The 17,911-nt window shown below is 28.4% G+C and overlaps 2 protein-coding genes across 2 annotated transcripts; both read right to left on the reverse strand.

Moving 5' to 3' along the window:
- Nucleotides 1-470: 470 nt before the first annotated feature.
- On the reverse strand, nucleotides 471-5,003 carry LOC119671647 (type II inositol 1,4,5-trisphosphate 5-phosphatase). The gene is made up of 12 exons (XM_038082383.1): nucleotides 4,418-5,003; nucleotides 4,169-4,355; nucleotides 3,819-4,104; nucleotides 3,589-3,762; nucleotides 3,196-3,534; nucleotides 2,915-3,139; nucleotides 2,704-2,839; nucleotides 2,358-2,637; nucleotides 2,029-2,279; nucleotides 1,660-1,846; nucleotides 1,371-1,595; nucleotides 471-839 (listed from the first exon to the last, which is right to left on the reverse strand). Exons 1-12 carry the CDS (start codon nucleotides 4,628-4,630, stop codon nucleotides 655-657), a joined length of 2,688 nt encoding a protein of 895 aa, XP_037938311.1. The 5' UTR covers nucleotides 4,631-5,003; the 3' UTR covers nucleotides 471-654.
- A 2,700-nt stretch (nucleotides 5,004-7,703) lies between these two features.
- Nucleotides 7,704-17,263, reverse strand: LOC119671646 (DNA topoisomerase 1). Its single transcript, XM_038082382.1, has 8 exons — nucleotides 16,593-17,263; nucleotides 12,014-12,171; nucleotides 10,958-11,882; nucleotides 10,522-10,613; nucleotides 9,082-10,211; nucleotides 8,744-8,994; nucleotides 8,485-8,678; nucleotides 7,704-8,028 (listed from the first exon to the last, which is right to left on the reverse strand). The coding sequence occupies exons 1-8, from the start codon at nucleotides 16,623-16,625 to the stop codon at nucleotides 7,926-7,928; spliced, it is 2,886 nt and encodes a 961-aa protein (XP_037938310.1). The 5' UTR covers nucleotides 16,626-17,263; the 3' UTR covers nucleotides 7,704-7,925.
- Between the last annotated feature and the right edge of the window lie 648 nt (nucleotides 17,264-17,911).

The raw sequence follows: 17,911 nt of genomic DNA on the forward strand, positions 1-17,911 counted from the left end.
CAAAAGCTAACAGCAATCACTTGAGTTTTATTTTGGAGTTTTTTATATTTTAATAGAAAATAAAATTAAAATAAATAGGTAGCATCACTCATTTAAACTAAAATAGAAATTTGTTATGAAATAAAAATCTATTTTTCAAATTTGTCTGCTTTCAACCAATTAAATTTATTACCAAATTATAGTATTTTTATCATAATAATGACTAATTATTTTATTATATGAACAATTACGAATCTTTAGAACTGCATATGCCTTGATCAATTTTTAGGCCTTCACAAATGCTTAAGCAGGTTCATTTTGAAGAATTTTATTTATTCTTATATAAAATTTTAAGCGCGCACGTTAGTTTAACAAGCACAACATGTTAAATATAGCACATTTATAACAACAACTTAAATATACAAAAACTAATTTGTAAATAAATACATTTTTTACATATAATTGCAAAATTAAAATGGAATATGTGTATATATTGTTTAAGCTTAAAACTAACTAATCGTTGCATATAACTTAAAAAAGTTAACGAAACGATTAATTACTATTGTAACTAAATTCTATGAATTTAGTATGATAACAAATAACTTAGCTTATAACAAATTTGATCAATAAATTAAACCTAAAAATAATATATATATTTATTTCGCCATTTTTTACTTAAATTAAATCAACAGCACCGCCAACTGCACCATTAGTATCAGCCGCAGACAACTCCGTCGCGTTTGACAATGTACCCATATCGGAGCTAATAAATCGAAGCATAAATTCACGACAGCGCGTATCCCTAACATAATCCTTAAAACTAGAATTCCTACGTAACAATACGCGTCCAAATACAGTTGCTGGAATACAGTGAAAAAATTTATATATATATTAAAAATTTTTTAACCTTTTATTAATATCTATGAATGAAATGATATTTGCTTAATGTGCTTGATATTACCCCCTGTTGATAGGTTCACCCTGCACCTTATTGTCTTTGCAGATGAATGGTTACAGAACATAAATCCGTAATGATCTTAAATCAACTATACACTCATAACTTTGCAACAATGTAATTAACTGTACTTAGGGCAACTTGACAGTTTTTGGCTGGAGTCAAGAACTGTCTTCAATTGGCTGTCTTGATTTGGAGAGATTGGCACTTTATATACAGCAATCAACAAGTTCTCATGGCACTTGCAATTTAACATATTATTTACAAACAATAAAATTCCAGAAACAATTTGAAAGATCGCAAATGTTGAGTATTTCTCAATACTCGCAATAGGTGTATGGTCAGCCAAAAACACAATAATTTAACAAATAAAATAATTACTGTTCAAAAACCGATCTCTATATAGTGATTTTTATATCAAATATATTAAACGTACCAACATTTTGTAGTTTGTAATATTTTTGTTCAATGCCTTCACGTAGAAACATACACAAGTGCACAAAAACATTTCTTTTAGGTGAGCTTAGCAATGCTATCAGCTCCATTGCTTCAGCCGCAGTATTAGTTTGTAAAAGATCTTCAACAAAAGGATCTAGTAAAGGAGTTTCTGGTAAATCTAAAAGCATAAGTAACGCCTCCGCAGCAGCATGCGGGGTTCCAGCTGAAATATTTCAAATATATATTTACAAAGTGAATCACATACATGGCATTCTATTATTACTTACGAAATTCATTGCTCGACCAAGTATCCAACCAGTCACGTATATCATTGAACTGTACGGTTTTTGCATGTTTGTATTCTAGAGAATCAAATGCACCTTCTGATTTGTTCCCTTGTTTGTGTATAAAATCAATGAGTAAAAAGAATTCACGAGGCATAGTAACGCGATACTCCGGGTTTTCATCATTCATCTAATAGTCATTTTATCGAGTAATCATTGATTTGGGTAGTTATTTTGTTTAATAGTCATTTCATTGAGTAGTCATTTTATTGATCAGTACGTTAACAAGTAAGTGAAATATTCGATTTTTTAATAAATAAAAATTGTGCTCATTAGATATTAAGAATTGATATTATAATCAATAAAACTTACAAGATCTTTCATTTCTGCCTGCGTGTATTCACATAATGGTCGATCTGTTCGACATAACGTTTCCATAGATAAGCCAAAACAACTTGGTTTGTACTCGCCAGTTACGGTAATAAAAATATCTGGTCCATTTTTGACATGTAAAATTAATATATCAAAATCAAACTTCCAAATTGTGGTTCGTATTTTTTTCAACAATCCTGTTATTGAACGCACATCAGCCAATAGTTTCACACGTATGCTCTTTGTAGCATCTGTCGCATTTAATTATAGTATATTATAATTAGATAACATATACATAAATTAATTTATTCATTTATTATTTAGCTCACCTGTAATCAAAGTTTCTGATTTAGGTTCTACTTGTAACCATTTTTCACAAATGTCATTAAGAGGTGGATCCTTTACTTTAAACATAAAATCAACTTTCATTGAGCAGGAGTTAGAAACAGTAAAATCGCTTACTGCTACTTCATTAAATCTCACCAAACCAAAGTCAATGACAGTTTTCTCTACAGTAATTTGCGGCTGATTTTCATTCTCACGCTTATCTACGAGCTTCAGAACTTCTTCGTGTATACGTTTATAAAGTTTTTCATCTCTTGTTTTAATCTTGAATAGAAATTAAACAAAACTAAAATAAACAACGTGTGTAACATTACAAATCGATAACAATACCTTTACTCTAAATATGGCATAAACAGGTTTATGATCACTTAAACGTATTTCCATCACACTATCGTATGCTAATTGCTCTATACGCGAACCCTTCCATAGTACGCGATCACAGTAAGCAGGCGCACGCTGTTTTTCACTATTATATTAAAACCACAATTAACTTAATTAATATTTCCTTAAGATTTATAATAAGCATAAACTGTATATTAACCTGCTATCAAAATTATCTGTGCCTACATCATATTTATAAGTCGGTCTAAATTTAATGGGGCCTTCAGTATAACCATTAAAACAATTGCCTTTGCGCATTTCTTGTATCAATTGATCATGTTTCAGAAGTACTTCATAGGCATTAGGTGCTGAACGTGGCATAGGTAATTGTAATCCAGGAGGTTCTTCGATTCGATAATTCAAATCTCCAATCCAGAAAATATGACTAAAAAATTTTATAATAAAATAATATAATTTTATTAGCAATCAATTTTATATTACTCATGGTCATTGATAGTTCGTCTAAGATCATCATCAAATATTAATCCTTTAACAATTCCGGCGTAGTCTTCATTTCGTACATCTACAAAGGCTAAATGTGCTGCTAAATGTGAATTCACAAAACAGATGTTGCCCTCGTTTAGTTGAATACTAACTGCTACCCCTCCTTTATTACCAAGAGTATTAAATACACCCCGTGCCACTGATTTCACCCTGCAACGCGCTATATATGGACGTATTTGTTTGCGCACAATAACCGTTAACATCATGCCTACTAAACGCACCGTTGTCAACTCTTCATATTCAGCTTCTTTGTGTACACTTTCGAGCATTTTGTTGCTGGAAAAATAATATTTTATCGTATAGTGTGATAAGTGACATTATAAATCTTACATCCATAGCGCATCAGGACGATTTTCACTAAAGGTTATTGCTTTGGCTGAAGTGTCTAATTCTTGCAAAGCAATGGCATATATATCTGGTGGAGACTCACAAGCTGATAGCCACATATACAACGGACTTTCGGAGTAAGACTTATTATTAACGTTCCAAGTAGCGCAATAAATTCTACAAACCGCAATTTATATATTTATATTAATGAAATTTTTGTGTAATTTACTTACGAAAAATCTTTAAAAATAATATATTCATTTTCACGGCGTTTAAGTTCTTGTTTTACTTCACCAATTTGTCTGTAATCATTTATCCAATTGAAACTGAACACACTTTCCGATATTGCTGTAGAGTGTGACATAGATTTTTTAGCGTTTACGACTTGGGCATGAAAAGTCTCAAAATTTGAAACGCCCGCAACTGTAATAATGGGGTAGTAGAAAAATTTGACAGGTGGTTCATCTGAGAATTTGTTACACAGCTCAAATTGTAATTCCGATATAGAGCCTTTTTTATCTAAAAATCAAAACATATTGCCTGCATCACTTTATTTATTTGATTTTAAGTTATTCGCATTTACCTGTACTCATTTGAAAATTTTCATTCAGTGGAAATATCTTATCAATATTTAAATCAACAATGTTACGTGGCGGCAAACGTGCCGTTGGTAGAGAAAAAACAGCGTAAGTTCCACCCGCAACTGACACCACCAAGGTCAAAAGACAACTTCTATGTTCTTGTCCAACAATTTGATATGCTTCGAAAACCTATATTTGTAACAATAGTATTAGTTAATTGAATTAAAATCAATTCGCCATCAACCACCTACCGACAAAACCTTTTCATTGTCCTTAAATTTTTGCTGCACTATTTGTACAATGTTATAATTAGTACCATCGCCACTTATGCCGTCAACTGCGTTGTTACTGCTTTGCATGTCTACAACATTTGAAATCGATGAACTGGACACTGCCGCCGAAATTGTTGGTATCGCATCTAGCATGGTACTTGTTGTAGTCATTATTCCCCTTTCGTTATTCATTACACCACGTCTTCTAATTAGTATTATATTTTTGTATTTGATTTATTCGTTTTTCTATTTTTAGTTTTGTATTTGTTTAGCAAACAAACTATCCAACTATCTGCTAATATAACGTCATTGACTGTTTCTGTATATCTGCCTCATTCAGCTGGCCTCTGCTTATCGTTTCTTCTTACTTGTGGGTGTAGTTTTACTTTTCATTGTCAGATATGTGATTTCTCTGATGTTTTTGTTATTTCCTCGTATAAATAAATGTTTTTTCTGATATGTTGAAGAAAATTTCACGTTCTGTTTATCAATATTATTGTTTTATTAAAATTTTTATTACAAAGCATCAAGTTCCCTGATAACCCAATACAATACCACCTCACACCAGCTATTATTTACATATATTTTTGACAACAACATAATCTTTTGTTTGTAATATACATTTTTTAGGTTTTTATCCGTACTGTACTTTTTCGTTATTTTGGCGAATTTTGAAAAAACAATCATTTTGTGGCAGCTCTCATTCTTTTACATTTCATGTTTATTTATGTTTAACAATATTGTTTTTATTTAATATTTTTAATAATAACAGCATCATAATAATTATAATAATAAAGTTACTTATACATACAGTAAATATTATTCTATTTGGTGATAAGTATTATTCTATTGAATCGCTTATCTATAATTTCAAAAGTAATTAGAAACTATAAAAAAAATTGACCAATAAAACTCACCACCCACCTAAAAAATTTTAAATATGGTTTTAAATTATATAATAAACGTAAACACGATTAATTGTTAAAAATTTAATTCGGTTTTTTTGTATATAATTTATTCAATGCAAAATATATGTCTATGCAAAGTGAACTTTTATCTTATTCCGTTTTCACTAAACACTTATGCGTAACCACTATTTTTGTAATACTATCGATCTTAAATTGCAACTAAATATTGTTTAGAAAACATAATTTGATAGAATAACTGATAAATCGAGAAAAGCATTTTTGATTTTATTCTATTATTTAAAACTTCTTTCAGAAACAGAAGTACATAAATAAATAATCGATTTACTTAATTTAATGAATGTAAAAATGTTTGGTGTTAAAAATGTATTTCCAACAAGTCTTAAAAATATAATCATTAAATCGAAGTTATTAACTCTCAATTAGATGTTGTGATTTTAATAAACTTAAAACAAAAGTAGTTCCGGGACATAAATACGATGCCATTAGAAACGTAAGTTATATATTCAACATCTCGCTTGGTAAAAATTGAAATGTATATTGTAACCAAGAGATATTATTCTCCTTTCAAGCTCTCAGATATTAATTTTCTCTTAATGTTAAAAATTAAATTATATTGTCTGCGAGTAATTTTTATTGATTCACTGTAAATCAAATGCAAGACATTCCTATTGAAATAAATTATCTTCCATAATATTTATCATATATATTATAATTTCTTAAGATTAATAACTATTTTTCTTAAAAAGTTAACCTCACAGGAACTAAACTCAAACTGTGCTGTTTACAAAGATAATTCTTCGGTTACACTATTTTAGTCACAATTCCCTTCAACTTTCGGCATGCATCATCTCATAGTTCCAAACCGATTAAATTTTTGCTGGAACATAATAATGTTTATGCTCACAAACATTTAAATTATAAGCAAAAATAATTATTTTTTGCAAAGAATGACATACTATCATATTAATCGGAATCCAAGAATTTCAATATGAAACATTCTGATCGTTTATAAATTATAAATTTTATAACTTGAACCAGTCTCATACCTGCTTAATAAAATAAAACAAAAACAACAAAGTTCAAATAATAAAAAAAGTGGTTGCAACAAAAGTCCAGACGTTTGTATTTCTTTCTCCATTTATTGGGCTATCATACAGAATGAACTGTTTGATACTACATAAGTAATATGTTAAGGTTTTACAAATGCATTTTGATGGATCATTTTACTTTTCCCGTAATATCCCATTTAATTTCCCTTAATCATCCACTCCTATCAATTTTTGTAATGATTGTTATCCATATATGTAGTTGCTTTCTCAATTCCAATGGTGAACTACGCTAACAAACACAACTCTTAGTATGATCTTTAACTTAATTTTTTATTATTGCTTCCTAATAATAGATAGTTTAATTTTTCTTTATATCTAAATATATTCGCTGCCCACCCAAGCAGCAGTATTACTTGTATAAAAATATAAATTATTTAAATATTATTCGAAATAAAATCCATTAAATAGTTATGGTAATTATGTATGTAAATTTATTCAAATTTATTTTGAATTACATTAATGCTTCTATATGTTGCATAATAATCATTCTTACATTTAATACTATTTCATAATAAGAAGGTATGTTTTTATTAGATATATGTTCGGTTAATTTCAAAATTCATTTCTAGAAATTACATTTAAAGGAAACGCATCAATCTTATTGATTAGAATATATAAAACTAAAATATTAAAATAGTTTGTTTTTTAATATTAATTTGAATATAATTTTGAGTAATCATTATATTTGAATGTTGTTAAAATAATGAAAAACATTTATCTTATTTTATTCATAATTGCACAGAAAAAAAAGCCGCTCAACACCCTAGATTTATCAAATCACAAATGTCTTAATGCGGTTAAAAAAAATAATGAATTTATAGGCCGTAGAATTGCATATTAACGTGGCTTTGTGTATATTTACAATTGCTCTAAATTTAATTAAACATAAATCTAAAATAATGGATGAATAATTGAATAAACTATGAATAACAATAATTTCAATTTGTTTTGTATAAAATTTACAAGTTTATGATAGTTTTGTGTCTAAAAGTATTTATATAATAAATAATATGTTGCAGATATATGAAATTATAAAAAATTTCATAAATTAAAATTATTACAATATCTATTGTATTTTTTTTTTTTGTAATTTTTACATTACGAATTGAACTATGGAACACATATAGCATGTGGTTCCATTGATATTTTTAAAACCATTTTTTTTAAATTTTAATAATTTTATAAAAACTACGAAAAATTAAACTAAAGTTTTTTTTTATAAATATAAAAATAATTATATAAAAAAATTGATCTATAGAGTGTTTTTGGTTCCTTTCACACAGAAATTAAATAATCTTCGCTTTTTAATATTATCTACTAGTATTGTGTTATTATGGTATACACATAATCCTATAAGTTGTGTGTGTACGCCTGTGTAAAGGACTTATGTTGCCGTCGAAATAGTGTGGTGGGATTTTAGGGGTTGTATTGATGTTTTCCTTACTTTCTTTAAAAACGGTAGTTTTCATCGGCCATATGTATAGCCCACATAAATTTATTGCGTTGTGTCTTATTAAAAATCTTCTCAATGGGTACACCGTGCTTCTTGCACCTATAAAAACAAAATAAAACAATCAACAGTCATATAATATTAAAAAAATGCGTATCATATAATATTATAGTATATAATACACAATATATTATATATTATATAAAATATAAATACGTATACAAATTACTTGAGTAGTTGTCCAACATAACGAATGTCCAATGCATAATTCAATATAAAAAATTTATCACAAATCAATGATTAAACAAACACTGCAGAAAAAACACATGTATAGGAATCTATCGTTGAAACACTACATATTTTCATACTGGATTTAAGAAAATAATATACATTTCCCCAAAGTCATGATTTTATAATAAGACTTACAAGCATACAAAATTTAAACACAAAAAAGTATAAAATTAAAAAGAAATTTTTCGAATTAACGAATCGACTGTGCAAAACACCTCTCATTAGTTGGACGATTACTGTATTATAACATTTGATGAAATTACTTACCATGCTACTGAAATACGAGGGTCGAGATAATTAAGTTTAGATGTGCCTAAAGCAATAGTTTTGTTTTCATCTCTATCAGTCTCTTGTAATTCTAATTTCTTCAGTTGTTCTTTAAGGCGTTCCAACTGTTTTCCTTTTTTATCTGCCATCACCTTTTCTTTAACTGAACCACGTTTTGCCGCTTTTTTAAGATCCTACATAGCAATTAAAATATTTAATATACTTATTTTCGTTAATATAATATACTTTTTATACTTACATTATATTCAGCTTCACAGTCATCTAGAGCTTCACGTTTGACACGTATTTTATCTTTTAAGTTTTCCATTGATTTTTCATGACTTTTAGGTACTGAACGTTGATGGTTACAAAGTATAGCAACAGCACGATTTGCGCGATTATAAGCTAGTAGTTTTTCTGGCACAGTTGCGTCAGGGTCTGTTAAAAGATCAAGTTGATTCTGAAGGGTAATGGAGGCGTTGTACGTACGAAAAACTTTGGCAGTGAGACCTTAAATAATAAAAAGTAATTGGTTAATTTTTAATCAACATATATAAATATATAATAGATATATTAACATTAATTATTAATATTTACCATCCATTAACTCCTTAAGATGCTCATTAAGAACTTGTGTGTTTAAGCGATCAAATAAATCATCTCCTTTTTTTTTATTTTCCATAAACAGTTCCAAATTTTTAAAGACACGTTTCTCTACTTCTACTTCATTGTAGTAACGAATTGAATCTTTACCCAGGAAATCGAATACTACGACATTTTCCTTCCCATTCAACTCCTTATGCAACTGTACGTGTTCAACGCGCAAAGAACAACAACCCACTGTATCGGCTTGGTCTTCATCCTTTTCATTACCTGCTCTCAAAGCAAGTTTATCGATAAAGTATAATGCGACAGCACGTTGACGTACACGCATTTCTTTTGATTTCCATTCATCGCGATATGTGCTACGTATTTTATCAATTGATTGTGCTAGTCGCCGTGCTGTTTCGTACTTCACATGATCCTTTTCACCCTTCAGCTTAGATGAGGGATTTAACATAATGTACTTTACCTGACCTTGCACATTCTCTATCCAGGAAGCAAGCCATGTAACGGTATTATCATTGCGGACTTCTTTCCAACGATGACCTTTTGGTGGGGCTGGTACCTTAGATTCTCTACCACAATTTATAGATACGTCTTCTGCTCTTATGCGCCGCTTGATCATTCCCATTTTTGGATGTTCTCCACGTCCACGAAACAGACCAGGGGGTTCCAAACGAAAATTGCCAATTTTTTCTTTATGACCATCTATAATACAAATACCATATTCCTTTATAATTGCCTCATTTTCCAATTTTTTAGCAAGTTTCTCTTCTTTGGTTGCATTTTTGCGTTTTTCAGACTCAGCAGCAAAATATTTGTGCATTTCTTCAAAGTTACATTTGTTAAAATCCTTAATGATATCTTTTTCGTGTGACGTCATACTTTTACGAAAATCTTTGAAGAAATTTTGATTGAACACATCCTTAGTACAATAATCGTGATTTAACATTTTTGCATAAAATGTAGCTGCTTCTTCAGTTTCTTCCGACAATTCCATAGGTTTACCATTATAAAAGAAACGGACATTCTTAGGCACACGCTCATATAATGGCGCAAATACAGGTCCTTTATGTTCCAATGTATTCCATTTTACACCATCAGCACGCTTCTCTTCTTCCCACCTAAAATGTTGTAATTTTAAATTATCTCTATATTTTTTAGACAATACAAGCTTTCGTTTATTTGTTTTAGTCGAGAAAGTTTTAGAAATATATGGAATTAAATCATTGTTATGGGTACATAAAAAAGCATTCCGAAGGTAAGTCGGAAACAGTAAATATTTTGCCATTTACGTTTCCATGCATTACGCAAAACTTTTTTATACACAACATAACCTCAACTAAAACTTAATGTGACAGCTGCTTGTCAAAGCAGACGACAGCATTGCCATTAATGAAAAAAATAGAAATTATTTTATACAAAAAAGCTTACCATCTCCACACTTCTTCCTCTTCTTCGACTTTTACTTTTTTACCACGTTTAACAGGAGAAGCAACTTCTTGTTTGATTTCAGTCGCTGAAGCCTAAAATTTCATTAATTAAATTATATTTAGGTAAATTGTATTATTGTTATATTGTATACTATATATAATATATGTTTTACTATGTTTTATACAAAAATGTTTAATAATTATATATTAATTATTTAATTTAATTTATTTCATTTTATTATTTTATTTTATTATTTTATTTTATTATTTTATTTTATTATTTTATTTTATTATTTTATTTTATCATTCTATTTTATTGTTATTTTATGATTTAATTAGAAATACATGTATATTTTTTGGCAGAATATTTTATACGCTGACTTAAATATAATTTTTAACTTATAGAAATATTCAAAATTCAAAACAATTCTACTGACCTTTTTAGCTTTTTTCTGTTTAGGTTGTTCAACTTCAGTCTGACGTTTCTTGGTCTTTGCTTGTTTAGGCTCTTTTTTTATCTTCTTACGTGCTAATAAAGGTATGTCATCATCATCTGATTCAGCTGGCGCAGCTTTTCTCTTTGCTAGTGGTATATCTTCATCATCATCATCATCTTCAATACCATTTATAGTAGAAACACTTTTACGCATGGCTAAGGGTACGTCATCATCTTCGTCCTCTTCCTCTTCTTTCATCATAATGTCATCATCGTAGCTTGCTTCTTTTTTAATAACGAATGAAGGCTCATCGTCCCTGAATTGTGATAATGAATAATCGCAAGAGCTAGCTTGTGAAATGTTAAAATTGATTTCTGTTTTTATATTAGGTTTTTCTTCATAACCATTCTTTTGATTGCCATCATAATAATCATATCCTTCTGTAGGCGACGGCTCTTGTTTCTTCACATCTTCCATAGGAAAATCATATCCGTTTGAACTTGTTTGCGATAAAGGCTCTGGCTTAATAAACTCACCATCATATATAGGTTTTTCATTGTTTGATGAATTGCTCTTTAAGCTGGAGGAGCTTGAACTGGAATGTTTATGTTTAGATGATGATGAACTTTTATGATGGCGATCCTTATCTTTATCACGTGAACTGGACGAACTTGATTTATGGTTGGATGAACTTGATTTATCTTTACTTGATGAACTAGAGCTTTTACTTTCTTTGCGATCACGATCGCGATCGCGGTCTCTATCTTTGCGATCTTTATCCTTCGAAGAACTCTTATGATGGCCAGAACTAGATTTACTTTTATCGCGTTCCTTATCGCGACTGCTTGAACTGCTATGTTTGCCATCACGGTCCTTATCACGATGCTTATCCTTACTACTAGAAGAGCTATGTTTTTCCTTATCCCTGAAAAGCATAATTAAACATAAATACAAAAAACATTTTAATACCAATAATTTCAAAAACATTAAAATTTAAGAAATTTGAAAAAAAATTTGTTTACAAATCAATTTTAATTAAAATTAAGAGAAACTTACCGACTACTGCTTTTATGTTCCTTAGAAGATTTGTGATCTCTATCACGATCCTTATCGCGGTGCTTATCCTTGCTGGAAGACTTGTGTTTACTGCTATGATGTCCATTGCTCATACCGTTTAATTGCACACCATTTTCAACATTTCGTGGTTTATCCTCCTAAAAGATTAGAAAACCGAACACATTAACAATTAGCACAGGCAATTAATTGAGGTAAATAATTTCACATACATATGTATTTTAAAACGAAAAAAAAAAATCTACATTATGTGTACCTAGATGCTAACAACTAGTGCTGAAAATTTACTAATGAAGGGATAAAAACTTCACTAAAGAACCTGTATGGTTAGTTACAATATGTTAACATATGCACAAGTCTCTTTCGAGTGTGTATATGAGATGTAACCCCGTCAAACCAGTCTCGTTGCTTTGCTGCCGAAGTTCTTTGCCTTTATTTACTTTAGCACATCATCATCAGCTGGTTTGTATGCTCGAAATTATAAGATGCATATCGAGGTACATTTGAATGATGTGAAGCCACCCTTGAGCATGCCTCTTTATTTTAAATTATACACTTTTTAGGGGTAATTTTTAATAGGAAAATTTTGTATAAATATATATGTACATATATATAGCAATTCTATCTGAAGTGCGTGTGATGAAAAAACGTGTTCAGCACAAATTAAAACTAATTAATTTTACTTTAATAATTATAGATTCTTATTTCGTATTTAAAACAGTTTTTAATAAAAATCTACTAAATTTATTTTTCACGACAATTTACTGAAATTTGAACTAATTTGATAACAAAAAATAATGTGATGAATTAAAAACAAATACAACAGCAACAATAAACCTAACAACAGAATTTGTTGGATTTTTTCTTGTCTCTCATACAGAAATACACAACTTTTGAGAACAAAGCAAACTATACATAGAATATTTGGAAGAGGAACAGAGGGGAGGTGTATTGATTTTGTTGACAGTAACACGTGGTTGGATCGCTTTTGGAAATGTTAATGACTTTTAAGCAGAAAACTACAAAAAAAAATGTGTCATGGCAAATGTAAAGAGAAAAAAAAATAATACGATTTTTTTTTTTTTGCTTTGGAAATTTTTATCCCAAATTAAAGCTATATATTTCTATTTCATACATCTTTTAATAAATTATACATTATATATTATCGTTTAAGGTATAATACAAAACATCTTAGTCACCTACTAACACATTTCCACCCAAAATTGCGCATAAGTTGTCAAAGTAAATCATTTATAAAATTGCATTTTGAAGCAAAAAGGTTTACATCCGCAACGACTTAATAAGAACGCTACATTACAACACATCTAAATAATTTCTATATACTATGTCATTGTATTGTATTGTAGAATACATTTTACTATTACATTATTGATATATATACAACAAATTATATTATATATCGATTATTGTTAGATTTTTTTTTGATCTAAATATGTAGACATATATCTTTTTTCGTTCTCCAAAACAAAAAAAAAAAAACAAAAAATATAACAGAACGCTCCGAAGCATGGAACTTAAAAGACACACGTGAATTGTTGAAGTGAAAAGTTAAAAGCGAAACAAAATTTAAACAATGAATCAACAACACTGAAAATGGGGCAAATAACCTAAAGAAATGATGAGTTAGTTAAATGAGAATAAAATTAATATACATATATAAAAATGAATGTATTTCAATAATAAAAACAATGTTTGAAAAATGTGAAGGAAGAAGCTCTCTATGCACACTCATGACCCCAAAACCGAGAAGATTATTATTAAAATAAAAACAAATAAAAATGTGAGAGGAAATGCATATATGCAATATGACTTACCATATTTTGCATATAAAAATTATGTCCATTGTACACATAACATTTAAAACACTAACTATCTCTTAGGAATTAATAACAATCTATTGTAATATTTGGTTCTAATGTGATATATTCACAAAATTGTATATAATTCAACGCATTACGAGTTTCAAAAATAGATTTTCTACAATATCAAATGCTTTTGTTAGATAAATAAAATAAAATCGAAAAAAATTTATCTATAAGATATATGAAAGAAACATCAAATGATTACTGTAGGCGTGGGTAGTATGCAATAGAGATACCGATTTGGCAAGTATTGGCAGAGACCATAGCCTATATTATCTAATATACAAAACTATAATATATTGATATTATAATATATATATACTAAACAACCTCTCTGTAAATATTTATTAAAGTATTAAAAGGGTTAAATTTTAAGTTAATAATTATATGTGACTATAACATATATTTTTCACTTAAATTATTAACAAATATACAGATTACATTATAACCAAGGAATATACATTACATAATAAAAACTAGGAACTCATGATCTTTTAAATTTTATCTAAACATAGCTTAGAACAGAGATCTCCAAGAATTATAACCAAATGTAACACATGTACATTATATACAAGCCTTTTCTATATAAATAAATGTCTTTTGGAAGTGTTGAATTCCATTGATTGAGAGGGATGAATGAATGATATAAACTAAAACAGTATGTAGATAATTTAAGATATTTTGCATTTTATATATTTTACTATATTCTGTAAAAATATTATAATTTATATTATATAACTTATTATATTATATAACGTATTCTATTATATAGCATATTGTATTTTTTATAACATACTCCATCATACATATTATGTTATACGATATATTGTTATATAACATATTAAGTTATATGGCATATTATGTTATATGACATATTATATAACATGCCATAATTTATTATAACATATATTATATAATATATAATACTAAACAACATAATATATAACACATTATGTTACATAAAATATCAAATTATATATTAATTACAACTTATATATGTTTTATATTTCTTATACTATATATTTTATATCTTGGAGAATAATGATAAGTTATTATGACCTTCATTAAAAAAATTTACCAAAATAGGAAAAAATTTACAAAGCAAATAAACGGGGATCTCTTATTTTCCCTATTTCAGGGAAAGTTACAGAAGTATATGATAATCAAAAATAAATAAATAATAAACCCTAACATTATCACATTATCATTATCAATATTAACGATGATCAAGAATAATTGATTAGATTAGTAAAAATCTTATCTCACTTATAGTACCTCTATTATTAACATTATTATTACGGGATATATAGGATAAAAAATATAATGAACAAAATTTATAATTACGAACCTCGACCTCGATATTGAAATTATTGGGACCCAAGTATGTCAAGAACCTGTTAAAATAACTTTATACCTAATAGTAGTTCGAATATTATTTTAATCCTAGTATCACCTAAACGAGAAAAACTTAGAAGAGCATTTGCTTAATAAATAATGCGCCGAACTATACAGTGTTACGACGATCATGACTATAACCTTCAAGTATTATTTACTTATGAAATCGACTGCAAAGCTGATAATAAACAAGATAATTAATAAATAACGAGATATTTATAATATATGAAGTTTATAAAATGTTTTTTTTTTCTATTTGAGAACTTTACGATCAAGGTTAATATAGTACATATAGAGAGACGGATTAACATGGAAGAAATAGTTCACTGACAAAAATATCTATGTTTCTATATAAAGGAACGTGTATATAGAAGTCGGTGTGGCACAGTGAAAATTTTTGAAAGGTTTAAATTAGAAAATTGTTAACCTGGCAACAGCGCAAAATCACCAAGTGAAGTGAGTGCTTCAGCTGAGACTCATTGAAAAGCAAATTGCAGCAATATTTTGATGTTCCAGATTCAGATTCTGATTCTGTTTCTGATTTCCAGTCTCTGAAATTACAAGTCGTAACTCCTGTCCGTAGATTTTCATTCAAATATGAACTCAACTCTGCTGAATAAAGTAAGGTGCTATGTACCAGCAGACAGCAGAGCAGTCAGCAACCAGCATATAAGCAAAATCAGTCAAAGTAGTAACGAAATCGAAACGAATAATTTTCGTGTGCTCTCGCTTGCTAACAACCAACCACGACAGAAACTGCCAGCCAGTCACTTAGAAAATTTTCAATAATTTTTGCTGTTTTGCTGTTGGCCTTTACGTCTAATTTTCATGACTTAGAATATTTTTCGTACAAAGAAAACTTTTGCGAATATAAAATCTTGCTTTTTTGGTATTATAAAGTAAATAGATTTGTCCTCTCCTCAACCCCTCTGCCGTAGGAAATACACATTTTTTTAGTAGACTTTTAAATCACTTTTTATTGACTTGCTTCTTTCTGCCTGCCTGCCTGCAATTTACGTTGCTGTTTGTGGACCTGTCGCCATTTTAACAAAATCGTTCAATTTAATATTTTATTTTTCAGTGAAAAAATAAATATAATTAACACGTTAATATATTAAAAATAGTAAAATTTCGCTTATTCAAAAATCCATTATAATTTCACACAATATAAAAAATGAAATTAAGTTTCACCCATTCGATTTCCAAGTAAAACAAAAATTTACAAGAAAATGTGCAATAAAAATTACATAAAATTTTGTGAAATTTATTATAATATTACTTACATTTGAAGGAGGAAGAGCCACATCTACGCTCATTATTTCACTTTATAAAACTTCCACGCAGGCAATTCTTTATCAAAATAATTGATTAATATACTTTCTTCACTTTCGCAAGAAATGTTCTAAATTTTTCCAAGTCTTACAAAATGGAACTTAGAAAAATTTCTGTGTTCTCAGATAGAAATACTTTAATACCACCGCTTTCCTCTACTTCGATCGACAGACACAACCAAACTGTACGACGACTCACGGAAAAAAGACAAAGTCAATTGAAAGCGTCGCGTTTAATACACTTGTGTAAAGCGAAATAGAAACAAATACAACAAACGAAGTGGTATAGATACAAATTTTGTACAAGTCCCGTTGAATGCGTTGATATGCGATGAAAGACGAGGTTTTTTATGCGCTCACTTATTTAAATAAACTAAAATATCTTTCTTAATAATTATTATCACAATGACTTATTTCACACAGAACAATTTTATTGTTATTAATATTAATATTTTTCAAAAATATTAATATATATTCACTGTCACAAACAATTTAATTCTACTTTCATTTCGATGTGTTCCATAAAGTAAGACCCACTAATAATATTTCAATTTGGAAAACTAAACTCAACTAACCAAACACTTTAAAATAAGTAATGCAACTAATAAAATTGCAGCTGAAAAAGCCGGAACAAAACGCATACTTCAAAAAATGTCAAACTACCTACTCTGTTTCTGAGTACAGAGTTGTATTTGAAAACATACTGAAATCAAATTATTCTAGCATATATAACAAAAAAAAAAAATGTGCAGGCATTCGAAAAAATTATGTCTGATAAAACTTATGATATCATTATGAAAAACTCATATTTGTATTGAAAAACATAAGATAAAATCATTAATAAGGTCCGTAAAATTTTAAAACAATAAGTACGTTTAAATATAATAAATGTTATTAAAAATACATTAACACGTCTCATGCGAATCAATGTGAACACTTAATTTTCTATTATTTGAATTTAATTAACTTTTTAATAAAAATATATTAAAGATAGTATTATATATTTTTAATAATTTTCACAAGAAATATAAAGAGCGATTAATATATTATATATATAAATGTACAAATCAAAAGCATTGAAAGAAAATCCATAAGAGAATTAAAGGTCAATTAGAGAAAGCACATTCTTTTGACTCTACTTCTTGATCTTAATATCGATTACATAAAAAATATATTATTTGCATTTTTAATCATTATTAAACAATCAATAATTAACTCCTTTTGAAGTTGTTTATGCCAAAGAAACTGTTGGATCAATATTTCTACATGTA

This window comes from Teleopsis dalmanni, chromosome 1, assembly GCF_002237135.1.
Source record: "Teleopsis dalmanni isolate 2A chromosome 1, ASM223713v2, whole genome shotgun sequence".
NCBI lineage: Eukaryota > Metazoa > Arthropoda > Insecta > Diptera > Diopsidae > Teleopsis > Teleopsis dalmanni.